The 22,102-nt window shown below is 46.0% G+C and overlaps 1 protein-coding gene across 4 annotated transcripts; it reads right to left on the bottom strand.

Moving 5' to 3' along the window:
• Window positions 1-4,376: 4,376 nt before the first annotated feature.
• Window positions 4,377-14,624, bottom strand: CALCB (calcitonin related polypeptide beta). 4 transcript variants are annotated; one of them, XM_088450319.1, is made up of 5 exons: window positions 14,550-14,624; window positions 13,906-14,001; window positions 13,669-13,800; window positions 7,542-7,729; window positions 4,377-4,867 (listed from the first exon to the last, which is right to left on the bottom strand). In XM_088450319.1, the coding sequence occupies exons 2-4, from the start codon at window positions 13,989-13,991 to the stop codon at window positions 7,567-7,569; spliced, it is 381 nt and encodes a 126-aa protein (XP_088306445.1). In that variant the 5' UTR covers window positions 13,992-14,001; window positions 14,550-14,624; the 3' UTR covers window positions 4,377-4,867; window positions 7,542-7,566. The 4 variants fall into 4 exon arrangements, with proteins under 4 accessions (XP_088306445.1, XP_088306446.1, XP_088306443.1 ...); XM_088450320.1 differs by having other exon boundaries at window positions 7,542-7,726; XM_088450317.1 differs by lacking the exon at window positions 4,377-4,867 and adding an exon at window positions 9,537-10,190 and having other exon boundaries at window positions 7,644-7,726.
• Window positions 14,625-22,102: the final 7,478 nt, after the last annotated feature.

Below are 22,102 nucleotides of genomic sequence, written 5' to 3'. Positions count from 1 at the left end.
ATGTTCTTTGTACGCACATAGGCGTATAGAGGGGGAGATCAGGATGTACTAAGCCGTGGAGAGGGATAAGGTACCAATCAATAAGCTCCAAACTGTCACTTTACAGGCTGTGTTTGAAAAATGACAGTTAGGAACTGATTGGTTGGTGCTTTAGCTCTCTCCACCTTGTCTCTCTCCAAGGCTTAGAACATCTACCCTAGATTGTCTTATAGTGCAGCAAGCAAAGGGGATCATAGAATAACCACACGCATACCTCCCAACTGTCCCGCATTTAGCGGGACAGTCCCGTTTTTCTGGGACTGTCCCGCTGTCCCGCCCGCCGGCCGCATTGTCCCGCAGTGGGGGGGGGGGAGTTCGGGGAAGCATACATGCTGCTCTGCTATGCTCGGAGATGCTGGGCACGCCCCATTAGTGATGTAAACGGGGGGTGTCATCAGACCACGGCCCCTTTACGGTTAGGCCACGCCCCCTTTCGGACGAGCGCGCCTTCGGCCCGTGCAGGTCCCGACTCCCTCCCAACAAATGTTGGGAGGTATGCACACGACTATAATAAACCCTAATGTTTTAGAAACACCTACCTTGCTGTCATTAGTCTCTAGAGTAGTGATTCCCAACCTCAGTCCTCAAGGCACACTAACAGTGCTGGTTTTAGTGATATCCATGATTGTACACAGATGGTTAAATCAAAATAACTGAGGTACTAAATAAGTCACTTGTGCTCAAGTATGGCTATCCCTAAAACCTGGACTGTTAATGTGCCTTGAGGACCGTGGTTGGGAACCCCGCTCTAGACAACTGAAAGGCTGCATTCTCATAAATATTACAGCAGCCCACAGGACAGCCATCTTCACTGTCTGTAGGTGACAGGCGTCCTTTAATATTAGTGAGTAGCTGCAGCGCCCCTAGTGGACAACCTGTTTTGTACATTAGCACACTGCTTGGCCTTACAAGACAAGTAATGGCCTGCGACTTGCAGGCAAGCAAGTCTGCCCAATATTTTGACATGAAATACATGTAAAAGGGTTTTTGTCACTGTAAAACACTGTGCAGACTCGCTGGGATCTCAACCATGCCATGCCAGCATTTCACAGGCTACTATAATTCCCCCCATAACTTATTAAGTGATCTCTAAAGGGACCTATCCATTACACGACTTTTGGAATGATCCGACCAAAAACAGGAGGTTTCGGTCGCATTGTTCACAAAGTCGTGTAAAGGATAGCCGGCAAGGACCAGCGATGCGCGTGCGCGCTGGGTCCTTGCCGACCCCGACTATCTACGGAACATGATAGTCAACCTGACGACACTCGTCAGGTTCCCCATGTTCCGAGATAGGAGGACGGGATCCTGCACTGAAAGACGTTCAGTGAACGCCGTTCAGTGCGGCACCGACCCGGCGACCTGAAGGACTGAACGCTAGACGTTCAGGATTTCAGGTCGCTTAATGGATAGGCCCCATGGGACAGGAAGGTTACATTGGGCCTGATGGAGAATCGTATGCAAAACCCGATCGTTTGCGTACAATTCCGATGGTTCCCTCCTGTGGCATTATCATATTATAGCACAGCCGCTGAGTACAAAGTCGCAGCAACTGTGCAATACCGTTCAAATCAGGCCTATTTACTAAGCAGAGATAAAGTACCAACCAACCAGCTCCTACCTGCCATGTCACAGGCTGTTTGAAAAACGACAGGAGCAGGTTGGCTGGTACTTTATCTCCATTCACTTTACTGTATCTCCATCCAAGGCTTTAGTAAATAGACCCCTAAGTGTCTGAGCTGAGAAACTGTATATGATTTTTTTTTTCTTTTTACATGTTGCTGGGTTTTCTCAGTGTAATATTATTTTAGTTGCTGAGTTAGCAAAATATATGTAAGGAAATAGATATTTTTATAAAAAAAATCAAGAAAAAAAAAATCTGTACGTTTTTTTTTTTTTTTTTACTACCAATAGGTACATGTGACTATTACAGCACTATTGGGGGCGGTGTTGTCTCATATATTTATTGTATGGTACTTTGTAATATAGTCATCAGCCTGGCACTGAAGTGACATCGCAGGAACAAAAACAGCCGGGTTTTCCTGAAATAAAATCAGGCAGCTGAGAATCCGATTACGGGAAATCCAGATGTCTTCACTGCGATCCGCGAATCCTTCTATAGCGACGGGTAACATCGTTAGTTTTATATAAACTCAAACTACTTTTCTCCATGTGCTCAGAGGTAAACTAATATAGAGAGGCTGGTGGGCACGTGACAGGTCCTAGTTAATTATAAGCATATGGACACAACATTGCAATCAGCCTATGCGGACAGGCACAAATGTATGTAAACAGTGGTAATTAAATATTCTGGGGGTAGGCGGATGGGTCATTTGTAATACAGCAAAGCTGTATACATAAAGCAATATACTATATAATAATTAGGATGCAACAGAATCATAACAGTGTGTACATTGAAGCTGGTTATAGTGTAATATTAGGGATTTACATGGACCGGAGGCTTTTCTTATGTTTGCTTCATATTGCATAACTTTCTTTGGGGTCTATGGGCCTGATTCAGTAAGGATCGCTATTCTGCTAATACACATGCAACGAAGTTGCTAATATCAGCTGTAATATGCAAATGATTGCATTCGCATTGCGATTGCAGCCTAACATAAGGACGCTCTCTTCCCCTTACTCACATTCGTATACTTTGGCAACATAGTGAAGTAATCGGTAACATCGAGTAACATCGGACCCATACGCACAGGTAAGGCAGGGTCAGACCGCACTCAGGAACTGCTTACTTCAGCGCACGCTATGAGGCCGCAGGCTGCGCAGGCCATCGCAGTGGCTAATTTATGCACGCCCCCTGCAACGCCTTTCAAACGCACTGGCACGCCTGCGTTTGCCCAACCAACCCCCCCCCGTCACCACCCACAAATGGTACTTCCTGTCAATCACTCTGCGATGGGTCTGTGTAGCCGCTGCCATCGCAGTCCCCATCGCAGTGGCCAGTTTGCGCACTGCGTACGCATGCGCTGTGTGAAACAATCGGCCGATTGTGTGCGTATTAGCAACTCCGATCCATGCTGAATCAGGCCCTATGTACTAAGCCTTGGAGAGAAAGTGGATTGGGATAAAGTACCAACCTATCAGCTCCTAACTGCCATTTTTCAAACACAGCCTGACAGGAGCTGATTGGTTATTGCTTCATCCACTTGATCTCTCTCCAAGGCGGGCCTGGCCAACCTGTGGCTCTCCAGCTGTTGTGAAACTACACCTCCCTGCATGCCCTGCCACAGTTTCAGTATTCTGTAATAGTATGATGGTGGCATGGCATGCTGGGACTTGTAGTTTCACAACTGGAGAGCCTCAGGTTGGCCAGGCCTGCTCCAAGGCTTAGTGCTTAGACCCATATGTCTGCTGATCGGAATTTTGTGTATGAAGGACTTATGTGACATTGATGAAGCTGATGTGTGAATCAAAGACCTGGAACTTCTGCTCGTGGGGCAGATTTATAAGCTCTCAGTGCAGAGAGTTGTGGTCCGTGCTTTCTGGCTGCCCCTCGGAGATAAAAAGGGCTGGGTGACATCATTAGAGCGGACATCTTCTGCCGAACTGGGGGTGCCGTCACCTTCCAGCCTAAAGCAACCGGATCTCACCCAGTACATGTGTACATTGGATCCGCCCATGTGCGTGCACATTAACATGCCTTACTGTATACTATGAAACCTTTTTGCCGGCCAGGACTTGATACCTCTCACATCCCCAGTTGCGGCTTTGTATGCAGCGATAGCGAGAATCCATGCTAATGTCGCATTCGCTATCATTTGTTCATAGACAACCGACGGCTGCGTCTCTAATCCGCCGTTTGTGTACAAAGACGCACTATGAGTCTCGCCATCTCTATGGCTGCTCAGAAAGTCCGCCGGAAGTAAGTCGGCGCTGGCTGCAACACGCCTACAAAACGCTTGCGGTACGCACTTTGACGAACCACCCTCACTGTTACCTCCCATAACCGCACAGACTGCCAATCACTCTGCGCCCAAATTATCATTACGGTTGCCATCGTTAAACCATCGCTACACGTGGGCAGCATGACGGGGGAGCATGCGCAGTACAAACAACATCGCCCTACTGCGCACACTTTGGCGTACAGTAGCATCCACCATCTGAATCAAGCCGTGATTTGGGATCAGTTTTTGGGTCTAGCAATGAGTTGTTGCGATCATTCCATAAACTATATATTAATCCTCGCTGTTGTGACCCTGACTTTGCAACGTGGCATCTAACAAACACATTCCCCAAACCGCGGCAATCACTGACATAAAGAAAGAGAAGCAGGGAACGTCCAGGTGTATCTAAAATACATTTTTTTTTAATCTTGCTGAAATACACAATTGATACAATGTTTAAGTTTTCATATATATATATATTTTTTGAACATACTGTACAATCATGTCAGTCCAATGTGTTACATCAAGGCAAGGCACGCCATACTTCAACTCATCCGTCACAGAGCGCCATCTCATTTGTGTAATCCCCGAGAGTCGCGAAGTCGCCATTAGAAGCTGCATGAGTCACATTGCGTATGTATTATGCCGGAATTTATAGAATCAAAGTATGCCATCACATTTTATTTTGAAATATAATATATAATTAATATAATTTTATTGAAATAAATAAATAAATAACTACCTCTTTTTTTTTTTTCAATAAATAACAGAAGAGCGCTAGCAATGTTTTAGCAAAATGTTTAAAAACGAAAAAAAAAAAAACAGAAAAAAATAAACCATGGGTTTGTCTAGTACGATGCAAAATATTTCCATTTGGCCTTCTTGATGTTTTTGGAAGAAAGTTGACGTCTCATTTTCATGGCAATCTGAAATGCAAAGAATGACCCTTATACGATGGAAAACAATATTCATGTAAGACTGTGTAACACTGTGCAAAATGAATTAAAAAGGATGACGTTTGGTTTATTACAGAGAGTGATATTAAGGGGTGCCGAGGGGCTGTACATGTTACCCAGGCCTGGGCTTGCCTAGGGGTCCAGGCTTCCCTGTGATGCACAACCACAACCCCCGGGGGGTATCTTCAGTGGCGCAGTTTTTGTAAAGGGCCCAGGTGTTTACAATGGGGTATGGCCAAGTCCACTCATGATTTCATATGCCCCCCCCCCCCCCCCCTCAGTATCAGGGCCCGGCAAATCTCGACAGGCCTGGTAACCTCAACTGTAAAATATAGTTTCATGCAGGTTGTTGTAACCATATATTAATCCTTTAAATACATTTTGTTAAAGGAAACTTCAGTTCAAATCCCTTCATTATTCTCTCCCCCACATGACAGAAGTGTTAGGACCCCTGCTCTGTACTTTGGGGGATAACCACCCCTTCTAATACCTCACAGCCCTGGAGCAGATCATATATAACTGGGGCCCCACTTCAGCCAGGTACTCCCTAAGACCACCGTCCCCCCGGCCAGTTCTGACAATACGACAATTCAACTTGGTGTTCCCAACCCGTGTAAGGATATTCTGAGTAAGTCTAGAGCAGTGGTCAGGGAACAGGGGTAAATTGCCCCACATGGGGTAAAAATGATAATTCCTGGGGGTAATGGGCGGACAGCCGGGCTATGAATCATTCTATAATATAGAATGATTCATATGCATGCCCGGCTGTGCCGCAGGGAGGCTCTAAGCCCGGACGCACGCTGAGATGTTATTACCAGCGGGCGCCCGGCTCCGTCCCTGCAGCGCCGCGTTAGCCGGAGGCTGGAGTTCTCTTCTGAACTCCAGCCTCCGCCTCTCTCCATGTGCACTATGGGAGAGATATCATGACGGGGGGCACTACTACAGGGGCATAACTATGGGGGCACTACTACAGGGGCATAACTATGGGGGCACTACTACAGGGGCATAACTATGGGGGCACTACTACAGGGGCATAACTATGGGGGCACTACTACAGGGGCACTACTACAGGGGCATAACTATGTGGGCACTACTACAGGGGCATTATATGGGGGTACTACTACAGGGGCATTATATGGGGGCACTACTATATGATTTCCTTCCTTTCAAATCAAGGGGGTAATGTCGGCGTATCTAAATATATTTTGGCGTAAAAGGTAAAAAAGTTCCCTGACCCCTGGTCTAGTGTAATAGTTAAGGATAATATACTGCAGTTGGGCATCTTTTACCTGTACAGTTTAGTTACATCATTGCATTGTGGGAAATTGACTACAGGCAGTAAAAGACATAGGGGGGGTCTATGTACTAAGCCTTGGAAAGATGAAGCGGATGGAGATAAAGTACCAACCAATCAGCTCCTAACTGTCATTCTTCAAACACCCTTTAAAGTGACAGTTAGGAGCTGATTGGTTGGTACTATATTCACTTTATCTCTCTTCAAGGCTTAGTTCTGTACATAGACCTCTAAATACATCTGCTGGCATCTTTTATTTTGCTGTACGTCTGATGCCCTGAGTTACCCCAGAATAGCAGCTGCCCCCTGCTCATCTTTTGGTTACCAAATAGAAATAAATTCTTGAGACCTACTCACACTAATTACCCCAGTTAAGGTATATAATGTGCTTGTCCTGAATTAACACACACAATCACAACTGTCCAGTGGAAACTGAAATAAATGGAAGCTTTACATCCGTCCTATAACCGGTGATCAATGTTGTCCATATATGCAGTATTGTACATAAACCAGAATATCAGTTTACTATACGATTGCATAGCCGCACTTTTGAATATAGCCAATGTTATAGTACAGACAGAGGATTAAAACAAAAAATGGGTACAATTATGTATAGTTATAGTTATTGTGTTTCATTTGGCTTTTTTTGAGTTTCCAGATATACTGTAGGATTTGATTTGCTCAAAGTGATGTCAATCCATAAAAATAAAGCAAATCTGCGCCCGATAGTCGAATATTATGCAAATCATTATTACTCTGCTTTACGTAGGTATATGGCGGAAATAAAGCACATACTAATACTGTTTTAATCCAGCTGTTAGGCTGAGGCAGAATCTACCTGACCTCTATCAAGTCAGATTGAAAAGACAGTTGTCTTATCTATGACTCATTCACTACAAAAAAACTTGACGGGCAGCCTGTGGGTAAGGAAGGGTAGAGGGGTTAACTGGCAAAATCATGCAGTATGGAAACGGTTAACTATAAGTGCTGCTGCAGAGCTGACAAAATAAAAATGCTACAACCAGGGACTATAAAAATGAATTCTAAAATGTATCTTATTATTAATTAATGGATTACACATTTTAACTAAAATTAAAAAAAAAAGTGTATATCACAATAAAAAGATGAGCGTAGGCTCCATTTACTTCCTGACGTATCTTTGTGATGTGTCGTTAAATAAAATAAAATAAAAAGAATCCATCAGCTGTTATCAGCGATGATATTAGAGCAAAAGGATCCTAAAAGTGCTGTCACGGAAACGATGATACAGGACTAGACAACGTCCAGTCGGTTAGAGGGAGCAGAGAGCGAGGGCGCAGGGACGCTGGCTGCCAGCGCTGCGAGGATTACCGTATTCCTGATGTCATTGCTAAGTTTAGATGTGAAGGCTTCGTCTTCGCCTGCCAAATGCTTTGGAGCCGACGTTGGTGGGCACGAAATTATTCTTCGCCATTCCTCCTGACCGGCTCAGGAAGTCAGCCAGGCGGTGTGTGACACATGTCGCCATGTTACACGCCCGCTTCTGCGTCGCCACACTGCTGGGTGACAATGACAGACGTGAAATCTTTATCCATAACGCTAGGGTACATATATATATGAACTATCATAGCGTTGCTGCTATACAGAAGGGCTCTTAAGATAATAAAAATATAATCTCAATTTTAATAAAAGCTTTAATATAGCAATAAAATCTTGCATCCAAGTAAAAGAAATATACTCTATCATCTATCTTTCTAAATGTATGTGTATATAATATATATATATATATATATATATATATATATATACACACACACACACACACACACATATTTATATATGCAGATAGATATAAAGATCCTGATTCATTACCGATCGCAACTGCGATTACGCACGCAATCGGCCGATTGTTGTGTTCTGAGCATGTATAGCAGTGCGCATGCACTTCACTGTGATCGGGCTACGCAGATCCATCGCAGAGTGATTGACAGGAAGTGAGCATTTGGGGGGGGGTTGGCGAAACGCAGGCGTGCCAGTGCGTTTCTACGCCGTTACAGAGGCGTGCATAAAATTAGCCACTGCGATGCCATACACAGCTTGGGCTTTCACTGCATGTGATGAGGTTAGCAATTCATGAGTATGGTCTGACCGTGCGCAAGTGTGCGTGAGGCTGCGATGGTACTCGATGTTACCGATGGTTTCGCATACTTGCAAAGTATTATGAATGTGTGCAAGGCAAAGTGGGCGTCCTTATGTTTGGTTGCAACGGCATTCCGAATGCATTCATTAGCATATTTTCGCAGTGACTGCGGGCGTAATCGCAGTTGCGATCGCAGTATTGATCCGTAATGAATCAGGCCCAAAGTCCACACTTTCGTAGAAGCACATGTATTGTTGGGGTAGCAACCCGGATGGATACAGGAGTGAGTCCCAATAAAAAAGTTTACAAAAAACGGTTGCACTTCCGAGACTTGAGCAAATTAGATTTTAATCTGTTGGTCCCATCATGCACAGTACAATCAACGTTCTGGTCCCAGTGTGGACCTCAGTCATCTTCACAAAGGTCCACACTGGGACCAGAACGTTGATTGTACTGTGCATGATAGGACCAACAGATTAAAATACATCTAGCACAGCATAAGCCTGTGGCTCACCAGCTACTGTGGAACTACTAGCCCCAGCATGCCTGCCAACTTCAGGCTTGTACCACTCCAGCGCCTTGTTGAGCTGCTCTGACCTAAAGTATCAAAGATCCACTTTATATACAGAATATTACAAACTTATATTTAGGGGTATATTTGCGAAAGTGAGAGTTTTTAGAAGTGGAGATGTTGCCCATAGCAACCAATCAGATTCTAGCTTTTATCTTCTAGAAGGCGCTAGATAAATGTTAAGTAGAATCTAATTGGTTGCTATGGGCAACATCACCCACACTTTAGTAAATATACCCCTTATTACTGTGATTTTAAACATCCACTTAACATACCAAATGTATATTGGAAATACATAAACAGCATTTACAAACCAATAATGTCCCTTCTTATCTGGCTTTGAAGCAGTTACATTTGATTATTCTATTACAAAATGACTTTGTTTGAAATTTCCAAAAGCCTCCTCTACCCCCTGACATCCTGCTACCCCCTGACATCCTGCTACCCCCAGACATCCTGCTACCCCCAGACATCCTGCTACCCCCAGACATCCTGCACTTCCAAATGATAGAACTGTCAAGACAGAGACATTTAACACTGTATAGGATGAGCAGGGCACAAACCACCAAACACCCTCTACCCCCAAAATCTAATGTTCTACAAACTATTTCCCTTCTGAATCAAGAAAAGAAAAGTAAAAAAAAAGTTTTCTTACCTTGGATGATAATTTGCTACATTCATGCATCACCCCTCTGTGAGTAAGTGGTATGTGACATGCAGACCCCTAGCAGAACAGCCTACAGCATTATCCTTAATAAAACAGCCATGCTTATCCTTGTAGAAAAATAGGTTTATTAACTAAGTGCATTGAGCAGGCATGTGAGATGACTTTATTTGTACATAGCATAGAAGCGGCAATGGAAAGGACAAAAAGCTTTTTTTTTTCTTCATTTTTTTGGGGGGGAGATATTTTCTTAAATAATAATAATAGTTATAATAATAGTAATAGTAATAATAATCTGGTGCTTGTGTGATTGGGTTACAGGGGTGTGGCTCTTGTACCTATCTACAGTAATTCAGGATAAGACCAGTCCTGGTGGCATTGAGCTCCAGCTGGGGGTGCCCTGTCCAGTGCTGAAACAAGACTCTTGAACATGCAGCAAGTCCCTAGTTATTAATATCGAAGTGCTCGCCGTAGTTGGCGTAACGTTCATTGTCCGTGGCCCCCAGGGTGCTTCTCTTCTTGCCGGGGGTGCCGGCACCGACATCAGTGCGAGGATAAGAGTTTAATTTGTGCAAATCCTGGGACAGTTTCCACAGCGTGCAAGTACTCAGGCCCGAGCAACGTTTAGACATGGGTCTATCCAAGCTGCAGGGGGGGAGACAGAGAGAGAGGGGAGAAAAAAAAAAGAACATGCCAAAAAAAAAAAAAAAAAAAAAAACCAGCCAAACTAAAGTAGTAACACCCATGCGTCCTCGTGCAACTTTGTCTCCCCATTCACATTCCATGCCAGCAGCCAGCCCAGTGCCTGCTACCCTGCCCATGGCTCATGCTTGGGGCTCAGTCAGTGTGAGTAGAGGGCATGCCATGTGCCTCCAGGCAGAATTGGGGTACAGCCCTAGCTGCAGTAAGGGGGTGCTGACATGCTGAGGTCACCTAGTCATGCTGTAGTGCCGGCCTGGGGGTTATTCCAATGCAGGGCATGCGTTTGCCATTGATCTCTCAGCTCAGTAAATGAAGTCATCGCTGAGTGCATTATGTGAACGCCCAGTTATTATTAATGCTCTCACTGCAGACAAACCAGCTGCCATTACACTCCATGCCTTTATTATGGGGGGGGAGCATGCGGGACACTGGCTGAGGACCTCCCAGACCCTGGATTTCCTTCTCTGCAATAAATAACATACCTCACTCTCTCTCTCTCAATTTATCCTGCATACCCCCATGGAGCCTCCAATGGGGACCATCCATTGTCTTTATGACTTATTAGGAATTTGACATATTGATTATCACTGACTCACACTCTGCAGATAACCTGTGGCAGTGGAAGAGTTAAGGGCTCTGCAATTATGTGGCAGAATAATTATCATTAAATGAAAAAAGAAAACCAAAAACAGCAGCAATTTTCTCAGGACACAAATGTGATTTTCAGGAGTGAGGTGAGTGCAGCAGCATGTGAGTGTTGTGTGCAGCAAAGTAGGTGATAGTTGTGCGCTCAGTGCTGTGCAGGGTAACCCTGGTGTCCTGTGCTCTCAGGAAATGTGTGAGATTCACCTCTACATCAATTACAGGGCAGCACTGGGCTTATAAGCATAAACAATATGCGGGTGTGAAGTCTGACAGATGTGCTCTGTACTGTACAGGGGCTTTGTAAAAGCTGAAAAACTATACTTCTCTGTACTGTACAGGGGCCCCTATGTGTAAACGCTGGTAGACTGTTGTGCTCTGCACTGTGCATGGCTATTTGTAATAGCTGGTATCTTGTTGTGCTGTGCACTGTACAGGGCTCCCTACGGGTAAAAGCTGCCACACTTTTATGCCCTGCATTGAACAGGGGACCCTAGATGTAAAATCCGGTACACCGTTGTGCTCTGTACTGTACAGGGTATCCTTAGTGTAAGAGCTGGCACACTGTTGTGCTCTGTACTGTACAGGGGCCCACTAAGGGTAAAAGCTGGTATACTCTTGTGCTCTGTACTGTACAGGGGCCGCTATGGGTAAAAGCTGGTATACTGTTGTGCTCTGCACTGTACAGGGCCCCCTATGTGTAAAAGTTGGGACATTTTTGTGCTCTGCACTGTACAGGGGACCCTAGGTGTAAAAGCTGGCACACTGTTGTGGTCTGTACTGTACAGGGGCCCCTAAGGGTATAAGCTGGTATATTCTTGTGCTCTGTACTGTACAGGGGACCCTAGGTGTAAAAGCTAGTACACTGTTCTGCTCTCACTGTACAGGGGCCCCTAAGGGTGTAAGCTGGTATACTCTTGTGCTCTGTACTGTACAGAGGCCCTTATGGGTAAAAGCTGGTATACGGTTGTGCTCTGTACTGTACAAGGGCCCCTATGGGTAAAAGCTGGTATACTGTTGTGCTCTGTACTGTACAGGGGCCCCTATGGGTAAAAGCTGGTATACTGTTGTGCTCTGCACTGTACAGGGCCCCCTACGTGTATGCGTTGGCACACTTTTGTGCTCTGCACTGTACATTGGACTCTAGGTGTAAAAGCTGGTACACTGTTGTGCTCTGTACTGTACAGGAGCCTCTATGGGTACACTGTTGCGCTCTGTGCTGTTCATGGGCTCCTATGTGCAAAAGCTGATACAAAGTTATGCACTGTACTATAGACAACCTAGGTGTACAAGGTAAAAAATAACTACTATGTGCATTATAATATAGATTGATATGCTATATACTGTAGAGGAGTCACTAAGATAGTTATAACAATGTATTCTGAACTGTACATAGACTGTACTTGTAGAAGCAAGTACTGTACATAGATCTGTATTGGTAGACTAAGGTATGGCAGTTCTGTATGTGTAGAATCAGGAGCAGTAATATGTTCATCACTGTGCATAGATCTGTCAGTGTAGACTCAGGGTCAGTAATGTGCTCTGTACAGTACATAGATCCATCAGTGTAGAATCAGAAACAGTAATGTACTCTGTGCTGTGCATAGGCCCCTATAAATAAAATCAGAAACAGTAGTGTGCTCTATACCATACATAGATCTGTCAGTGTAGACTCAGAAACAGTAATGTGCTTGGTACTGTACATAGATCCATCTGTGTAGAATCACAAACAGTAATGTGCTCAGTACTGTACATAAATCTGTCACTGTAGAATTACTATACATAGATCTGCCAGTGTAGACTCAGAAACAGTAATGTGCTTGGTACTGTATATAGATGTATCCGTGTTAATGTATAAAATTAAGAACAGCAGTGTGTGTTGTGTTGTACATATATCCATCAGTGTAGAAACAGGACCAGTAATGTGCTTTGTGCTGTACATTGGCCCCTGATGTGTAGAATAAGGAACAGTAATATGCTCTGTACTGTTCATAGGTCCCCTGCTTCTAGAATCAGGAACATTAATGTGCTATGTACTGTATGTAGGTCCCTGGCTGTATATAAAATGTAAAAAGTAAATCCATGCCTTAGTGTAGAATCAGGAACAGTAATGTGCACTGTACTGTACATAGGCCCTCTACTTGTAGAATCAGGAACAGTAATGTGCTCTGTACTGTACATAGGCCCTCTACTTGTAGAATCAGGAACAGTAATGTGCTCTGTACTGTATGTAGGCCCTGTACTTGTTGAATCAGGACCAGTAATGTGCTCTGTACTGTACATAGGCCCTCTACTTGTAGAATCAGGAACAGTAATGTGCTCTGTACTGTATATAGGCCCCCTACTTGTAGAATCAGGAACATTAGTGTACTAGTATTAGTGTATTAGTAAATCCATGCCTTAGTGTAGAATCAGGAAATGTAACGTGTTTAGTACTGTACATTGAACAACTAGGTGCAGACTCAAGAATAGTAATATGCTCTGTGCAGTAAATAGAACCTCTACGTATAGAATCAGGGACGGTAATGTGCTCTGTACTGTACATAGGCCCCTATGTGTAAATATCAGGTAAAGTAATGCCACCCCTTGGTTTAAAATCAGATAAAGAAATGTGGACTGTACTGTTCATAGACCCACTAGGCCAGGTGCAGAATCAGGAGCATTAATGTGCTCTGTGCTGTGTATAAACCCCAAGGTGTAAAAGCAGTGGCATCAATGTGTTATGTGCATAAGGTGACTCCACTCCCAATTTTCACCCAGAAGATGGATCCACGCTTACCTGTTCCCATCGCCCTCCTGCTCCATCTCCTCTGCTGTCATCTGTACAAATTCCTTGACCAATGCGTTAAGTAACCTCCGCGCCTCATAGTCACTGACCGTCACCCGGTCAGGCAACGACTCCAAGCCAGGTCTTTATGGAGAGAGAGGTACGGGATGAGGGTCTGCCAGCTCTGTAATCTACAACTGCTATCTCTGAGGCTGCAGATAATGGGCCAGACAGACAGAGCCACCTTACCTGACTGGCGATGCCCGGGAGCTGTACATCTGGCAAACTACCAAGCCCAAGACAGCAAGGAGGGATGAGATCTTCAGTACCACCATAATGTCCTTTCTACAGAGATTTAAAGGAGAAGTATTGGCTGCCAGCCAGCAATCCCATCAGCATTAACATCTCTTCATGAGTAATCACCTAAGAGCAGCCAGTCCCAGCTCCTCATTCCTCTATCCATCACACATACAACTTCCAATCTCTTAGTGTTGCAACCAAGGCATATCTTATTTGCCAATCTTATTAGTGGCGCAGGCTGTGTTACCTTCATTGGAATACAGATAGCCCCCACCTAAAGACAAGACAGCCCATGGACATCCACAGCAGAGGCAGACAACCTGTAATTCTCCAGCTGCTGTGGCTAAGGGCATGCTGGGATCTGTAGTTCCACAGCAGCTCGAGAGTCACGGGCTCCCTACTCTTGACTCTCCAGTCAACAGAACACCCAAGTTGTCATAGGTAAATCTTCAGTAGAAAGACAAATGATGTCCTGTCAATCGATCATTCCCAGCAGTGACTCAATGATCAATGCCTAGGAGGTTGTGACCCTTCCCTGCAGGTGGCTGACTCGTTAACTACAGGCAGGTTTGCAGCTTTGGGACTATACTCACCAGCCAATGGTCCTAGAGAGGTGCTGATTAGCGGGAGAGAGACTCCTCCAAGCAGTGTAGCCAAATCTCAATGCTTTCCAATGGGGGACCCAAGCCTTTTATATCTACCGCCTGGATAAGAGTGTGTAGGCGTTTGATCATTGTTAGCCAACCAATGAGAGCCTCCTGATCCTTCTAGTGACCAATGCAAAATTGGGGCTGTTCCCCCCAGCGGACCAATGACGTCATCACAGTCACTGAGTATTCCATTCACAAAATGTGCCAGTCATTTGGCCCCTGACAGACACATTTGCATTGATGTCATTGAAGAAAAAAAAAGAGAGAGAGAGAAAAAAAAATCTTGAAACGTTAATGAAAAGTAAGGAAAGATCCTCAGTCATTAATAATGCATCCCCCCCCTCCTTACACTGCACCCCCTCCTTCCCCAAAAATGACTGTATATTGTTCAGGGAGACAGCTAAGTGAATGGGCAGCGTTTATTAGAAACGACATCTACTGCAAACCCTACTGCATTGCAGACACACTCAGGCTGGGGAGCGATTTATCGGATCGCTGACTACTCAGCTGTTATACTACTAGTGACCGAAGCCTGGAGTAGTCCTAAGTGTCTGCTGACATCTCTCCCCCGACTGCCGGGGACTGTGTACATCGCTCATCCCGCCCCATATAGTAATATAACTCACTCACCTCCGACCAGTAAGGGACGGGGGACGGGGGGGGGATTGGGCGCAGAACAGGGGTGGCAGGGGGTAGGGGTGGCAGGGGGTAGAAGGAAAGAATCACCAGCGGGTAAAAAAAGAAAGAGATCAGGGGGTAGAATGAGAGAGGAGAGAGAGCAGGGTGTAGAATGAGAGAGAAGAGAGAGCAGGGTGTAGAATGAGAGAGAAGAGAGAGCAGGGTGTAGAATGAGAGAGGAGAGAGAGCAGGGTGTAGAATGAGAGAGGAGAGAGAGCAGGGTGTAGAATGAGAGAGAAGAGAGAGCAGGGTGTAGAATGCGAGAGAAGAGAGAGCAGTGTGTAAGAATGAGAGAGGAGAGAGAGCAGGGTGTAGAATGAGGGAGAAGAGAGAGCAGGGTGTAGAATGAGAGAGAAGAGAGAGCAGGGTGTAGAATGAGAGAGAAGAGAGAGCAGGGTGTAGAATGAGAGAGGAGAGAGAGCAGGGTGTAGAATGCGAGAGAAGAGAGAGCAGTGTGTAAGAATGAGAGAGGAGAGAGAGCAGGGTGTAGAATGAGAGAGAAGAGAGAGCAGGGTGTAGAATGAGAGAGAAGAGAGAGCAGGGTGTAGAATGAGAGAGGAGAGAGAGCAGGGTGTAGAATGAGAGAGGAGAGAGAGCAGTGTGTAAGAATGAGAGAGGAGAGAGAGCAGGGTGTAGAATGAGAGAGAAGAGAGAGCAGGGTGTAGAATGAGAGAGAAGAGAGAGCAGGGTGTAGAATGAGAGAGGAGAGAGAGCAGGGTGTAGAATGAGAGAGGAGAGAGAGCAGGGTGTAGAATGCGAGAGAAGAGAGAGCAGTGTGTAGAATGAGAGAGGAGAGAGAGCAGGGTGTAGAATGAGAGAGAAGAGAGAGCAGGGTGTAGAATGAGAGAGGAGAGAGAGCAGGGTGTAGAATGAGAGAGGAGAGAGAGCAGGGTGTAGAATGAGAGAGAAGAGAGAGCAGGGTGTAGAATGAGAGAGGAGAGAGAGCAGGGTGTAGAATGAGAGAGAAGAGAGAGCAGGGTGTAGAATGAGAGAGAAGAGAGAGCAGGGTGTAGAATGAGAGAGGAGAGAGAGCAGGGTGTAGAATGCGAGAGAAGAGAGAGCAGTGTGTAGAATGAGAGAGGAGAGAGAGCAGGGTGTAGAATGAGAGAGGAGAGAGAGCAGGGTGTAGAATGAGAGAGAAGAGAGAGCAGGGTGTAGAATGAGAGAGGAGAGAGAGCAGGGTGTAGAATGAGAGAGAAGAGAGAGCAGGGTGTAGAATGAGAGAGGAGAGAGAGCAGGGTGTAGAATGAGAGAGGAGAGAGAGCAGGGTGTAGAAGGAAAGAGAGAGAGAGACCAATGTATACAAGGAAAGAGAGAGTAAGGGGTAAAGGGAGAGAGTAGTGAGGAAGAAAAGAGTAGGGGATATAAGGAGTGTGAGAGATAGAAGGGTAGATGGAGAGAGCAGGGAGTACAAAGAGAGAGAGGAGAGTATATGGAGAGAGCAGGGATTAGAAAGAGAGAGAGTATATGGAGAGAGCAGGGAGTAGAAAGAGAGAGAGAGAGGAGAGTATATGGAGAGAGCAGGGAGTAGAAAGAGAGAGTATATGGAGAGAGCAGGGAGTAGAAAGAGAGAGAGAGGAGAGTATATGGAGAGAGCAGGGAGTAGAAAGAGAGAGAGAGGAGAGTATATGGAGAGAGCAGGGAGTAGAAAGAGAGAGAGAGGAGAGTATATGGAGAGAGCAGGGATTAGAAAGAGAGAGAGAGAGGAGAGTATATGGAGAGAGCAGGGAGTAGAAAGAGAGAGGAGAGTATATGAAGAGAGCAGGGATTAGAAAGAGAGAGAGAGTATATGGAGAGAGCAGGGAGTAGAAAGAGAGAGAGAGAGGAGAGTATATGGAGAGAGCAGGGAGTAGAAAGAGATAGAGAAAGGCAGATGGAGAGAGCAGGGGGTAGATGGAGAGAGCAGGGGGTAGATGGTGAGAGCAGGGGGTAGAAAGAGAAGAGGGTATATAGAGAGAGCAGGGGTAGAAAGAGAGAGGAGGATAGATGGGGAGAGCAGGTGGTGAAACAGATAAGAGGGTATATATAGAGAGTAGGGGGTAGAAAGAGAGGAGGGTAGATGCAGAGATAAGGGGGTAGAAAGATAGGTGGGTAGATAGAGAGATCAGGGGGTAGAAAGAAAAAAAGGTAGAAGGAGAGAGCAGGGATAGAAAGCGATAAGAGGGTAGATGGAGAGAGAAGGGGGTATTAAGATAGGTGGGTATATGAAGAGAGCAGGGGGTATTAAGGTAGGTGGGTTTATGGAGAAAGCAGGGGGTAGATGGAGAGAGGAGAGTAGATAGAGCAGGGGGTAGAAAGAAAAAAGGGTAGAGGAGAGAGCAGAGGACAGAAAGCACAGGGGGTAGAAGTGGAGAGCAGGGGGTAGGAGAGAGAACAGAGTGGACACATAGGGAGACAGAATAGGGGAAGAGAGAGTGAATAGGGAAAGGAAGCAGAGAGATAGGAAGAGAGAAAGCAGGGGGTAGGAGAGTGAGTGCAGGGGGTAGTAGGATTGAGCAGGGAGTAGGAAACAGAACACAGAGGCTATAAGGAAAGAGCAGGGAATGGGAAAGAAAGCACAGGGGGTAGAAGAAGAGAGCAGGAGATATTAGAGTGTGCAGGGGTAGAATGGAAGAGCAGGGTGTAGGAGAGAGAACTGGTGGAAGGAGAGAGATAGGAAGAGAGAGAGAGAGAGAGAGAGAGAGAGAGAGAGCAGGGGGTAGATAGAGACTGAGTAAGGTGGTATAAGGAGAGAGGGCAGAGGGAGGATAAAATTAGAGAGAGCAGGGAGTAGGAAAGAGAGCACAGTGGGTAGAAGGAGAGAACAGGAGGTAGAAGTGGAGCAGAGAGATAGGGAAAGAGAGCAGGGGGTAGAAGGAGAGAGCAGGGGTGGAAGCAGAGAGGTGGGAAGATAGAGCAAGGGGTAGATGGAGACAGAGCAGGGGGTATAAAGAGAGAGCAGAGGGTAGAAGAAGAGAGCATGGGGTAGGAGAGACCAGGTAGTAGGAGAAAGAGTGCAGTGGGTAGAAGGAGAGAGCACAGGGGGTAAAAGGAGAGCAGGGGATAGGAGAGAGTGTAGGGGGTAGAAGGAGAGAGCAGTGGTTAGTAGAGAGCAGAGGGTGGAAGCAGAGAGATAGGGGTAGATGGAGAGAGCACGGAGTGGAAGCATAAAGATAGGAAGAGAGAGAGCAGGGGGTAGGAGAGAAAGAGAGAGCAAAGGGTGGAAACAGCAGGAGGTATAAGGAGAGAGCAGGGAGTGGAAGCAGAGAGATAGGAGGGGAGAGAGCAGGAGAGCAGGGGGTAGGAGAGGAAGAGAGACGGGTGTGGAAGCAGAGAAAGAGGGAGAGAGCGCGCAGGGGGTAGAAGAAAAGAAAGCAGGGGGAGAAAAGAGAGGGGGAGAGAGAGCAGGGGTTAGAAAAAAAAAGGGGGGGGGTGTAGGCAATCAGGTGGAGGAAGGAGAGCCATGGGGTAGAAGCACGGAGAGAGGGGGTATTTGGTGGTATGTTGCTGCTGTGACATCACCTGCTGCTACTTTATTACACATTATCCGCAGAGTAAGTGAGAGGCTCGCACTTGAGCCCAGCAGCCGGCACCCAGCAGCTAATGACCGGACTATTAATCTCCCTGAAACAGATGGAGGCTCCGCTCTGCCAGTGTTTGTCTCCCGGAATCCCTCTAATGGGCAAACACTCATCCCCGGGGCAGATGGATCACCGGTGACTGCTGGTTCCGATGGGAGCGGACAGGTGACGGGACATAAATTACAGCCCATTAGTGATGTCACCTCTTGTGCTGGAGCCTTGCAGCAGTAATGTGCCCCGGACCTCACACAGGTGTCCCCGGGAGGGGTAAGGAGGAGGCTGTGTACTGCTGATTATATATATATATATATATATATATATATATATATGTGTGTGTGTATATATATATATATATATATAAATATATATGTATACATATTTACAGTGTATATATTGTATATATATATAAAAATACTGACACTAAGATTTCACTGAATATCACTTTTTAGAGACTGTTATCTGATAATGTGAACTGATGGTTATAGTTGCACAGACATCATATATCAGTTATTTCCTTTATGAATGATATTATGCACACATTAATAGCTGTATCCCCCAGTATGGTGAAGCAATCATCTATTCTTTCGCTGTTACATTGTAACTCTGATGTTTCCTAAACAATCGTCCGGTTTCCAGGGTGACGTTTGTGTTTTCTGTAAATAAAATATCCAAAACGAAACTTTGTTGCCGTTTGAATCAGAAATGTTGTTTTTGGGCTAATTCCTTATAATAAATATTTGTTTTACCGGCCAATGTCCTGACTCCTGTGTGAAATGCAGGGTAGTATTCCTAGCTCCCCAAGCTACATCCCACCGAGGATGGATCTATATAAACCATATATTTATTATAGCCTTTGGTGATTATACTGTGACTATAATCCATTAACAGCCCCTCATTGTCTCATGTTCCCCCAGTGGTACAGTGTATTATATAGAGTATGCATGTATGTATACATATCAATCATATCAGCAACATAATATACAGTCGATATTTAAGTAATTATTGTTGTTATTATTCTTATTCTTATTCTTATTATTATTAATAATTGTATTATTTTATTAATATATTTATAATATTAATATAATATAAATATATATAATAAAATATGTATGTATGTATGGATAGATATACATCTATCTATCTCATATGTATCTCTTGTCTATCTATCTATCTATCTATCTATCTATCTATCTATCTATCTATCTATCTATGTGTGTGTATAAATAATCAGCTTTGAGACTTGTTAAATACATATAACATTTATATATTTCACAGTAACAATAATAATCAGTCTCTTCCTTAGGTCAATCCTATTATTTCTGTATAGCAGCCTACAGCTCCCTGGTGTCTTCTACAGCAGAGGAGTCATCAAATGCTTGTCCTGCCTCATTGGAACTACAAATCCCAGCATGCCGGGCCGGCACTTGTAGAACCCCTTGCTTGCCGTCTCTGATCTACTGTTTCATGCTAGAGTTTCTCGCAATTTATTGGCACAATACGGGATCTCCAGACAGGCGCAGTGAGCAGGAGGAGCAGTTGTGGGGTGTGTCCTGCAGGGGGCGCCATACAGCCGTCAGTACAGCAAAGTATCAGATGAACCTGATGCTTTCCTGTGTAAATGTGCTCTGCACAGTAGAAAGGGGCATCACAGCCAGGGGTGTGCCCGGGGTTTGCTTAGTCATTGTGCTGCTGGAGGTGGGGCTCCTCCAGACCCTTATGCAGACTTCTGGAAATATTTCTAAAAGTCACATATTGTCATTTATAAGCAATATTACATCAAACAAGATGAATATTACTAATTCAGATTTGTGCATCAATAAAGCTGCCAAAGCAAGGGTGTGTGTGTGTGTGTGTGTTGTATGGGGGGGCAACCGTTATGGCAAACTCGAGCTTGTGGCATAACTTGCATCACTTCTGCTGCAGCTGTGTGGTTAAACAAATTGCGCAATGCGCTCACCTTGTGTGCTCTATGGCCCTGATTCAGAGCCGGACGCTCTGACAGAGCGCTCGCTCTGAATAAGGGCGTCTTTTTTTTAGAATGGCCTCTTGGCCGCTCGCATAGCTGTGGGTGACCACCCACAGCTATAGCGAGCGGCCAGGAAGATGGTCGTGATGGTCAAGACCATCGCGACCATCGGGCTTGAGACGAGACCTTTGTGGTAGGGTCTCGTTGCCGCAAGCCCTGGAGTTCTTTTGGCTCAAACAGAGCCGAAATCTCTCCCATTGACATCACTTGTGATGTCAGTAGGGCCGGCCCCAGATGGTAGGCGTTCGGGCGCAGCCGGCCACGGTACCAGCCCGCCCGCCCGCCCGCCCGCCCTAGTTAACCAGTGTCGCGCCGAACGCAATGAGTGTGGTCAGCGCTACACATTTACACAGGACCGGCGCTAGGCTTCCTGCGCCGGTCCTGTGCTTCACACCTGAGCCCGTTCCCTCCCCCTGAGCGCTTGCCCAATAGCGCTAGGAGGCGGGCTCAGGCTGTGCATAACACATGCATCGCCGCCAGCGCTGGCGGTGACGCGTGTGTTAAACAGCAGCCAATGAGAGTCAGATAGACTCTCATTGACTGCTGCAGCACCCACTGCAAGAGCCGGATTTCCGTCCGGCTCCTGCAGTGGGTAATGGGACTGACGTCATGACGTCTGTCCCATAATGCTGAGCGCGCCAGCCCGGGCGGACTGGCGGGCGGGAGCGGCGTCGCGGACAGGAGCAGGAGCAGGGATTCAGGTAAGTATATTTTTATATATATATATATTTTTTTTAACCTATCTGCACAATGGGGGAGGGGGGTGGCTACTACTGGGGGGACCTCTACTGGGGGAGGGGTGGCTACTACTGGGGGCGCCATTGGGAGGACCTCTACTGGGGGGGGCTACTACTGGGGGCACTTAATCGGGAGGGGGAACCTCTACTGGGGACTACTACTTGGGGGGGAACTACCACTGGGGGCATTATAAAAGGGGCCTACTACTAGAGGCACTGCACTCGGGGGACCACTACTGGGGGCAATAATAGGAAGGGCCACTACAGGGGGCACTGGATAGGGGGGATCACTACTGGGTGCCTGCATAAGGGGACCACTACTGGGAAAACTGCTTGGGGGGGGGGGAATTACTGCTGGGGGCACTATATAAAGGGCACTGCATAGGGGGGGGGACTACTACTGGGGGCACCATATAAAGAGCACTGCATAAGGGGATACCGCTACTGGGCGCACTGCATAGTGGGGACTGCTACTGGGGGCACTGCATAAGGGGG

Source organism: Taudactylus pleione, unplaced genomic scaffold, assembly GCF_031769625.1.
Source record: "Taudactylus pleione unplaced genomic scaffold, aTauple2 ptg000515l, whole genome shotgun sequence".
NCBI classification, from domain to species: domain Eukaryota; kingdom Metazoa; phylum Chordata; class Amphibia; order Anura; family Myobatrachidae; genus Taudactylus; species Taudactylus pleione.
Note: the sequence above shows the minus strand (reverse complement) of the source record. Positions and strands in the feature narration are given on the sequence as shown.

What these genes read in the sequence shown, in the direction of transcription:
- CALCB (XM_088450317.1), bottom strand. Translation starts at nt 13,991, where the DNA reads ATGGTGGTACTGAAGATCTCATCCCTCCTTGCTGTCTTGGGCTTGGTA. An exon ending in TCCCGGGCATCGCCAGTCAG is followed by an intron (nt 13,801 to 13,905) that starts GTAAGGTGGCTC and finishes CTCTCCATAAAG; the next exon opens with ACCTGGCTTGGAGTCGTTGC. An exon ending in CAGGAGGGCGATGGGAACAG is followed by an intron (nt 10,191 to 13,668) that starts GTAAGCGTGGAT and finishes CCCCCCCTGCAG; the next exon opens with CTTGGATAGACCCATGTCTA.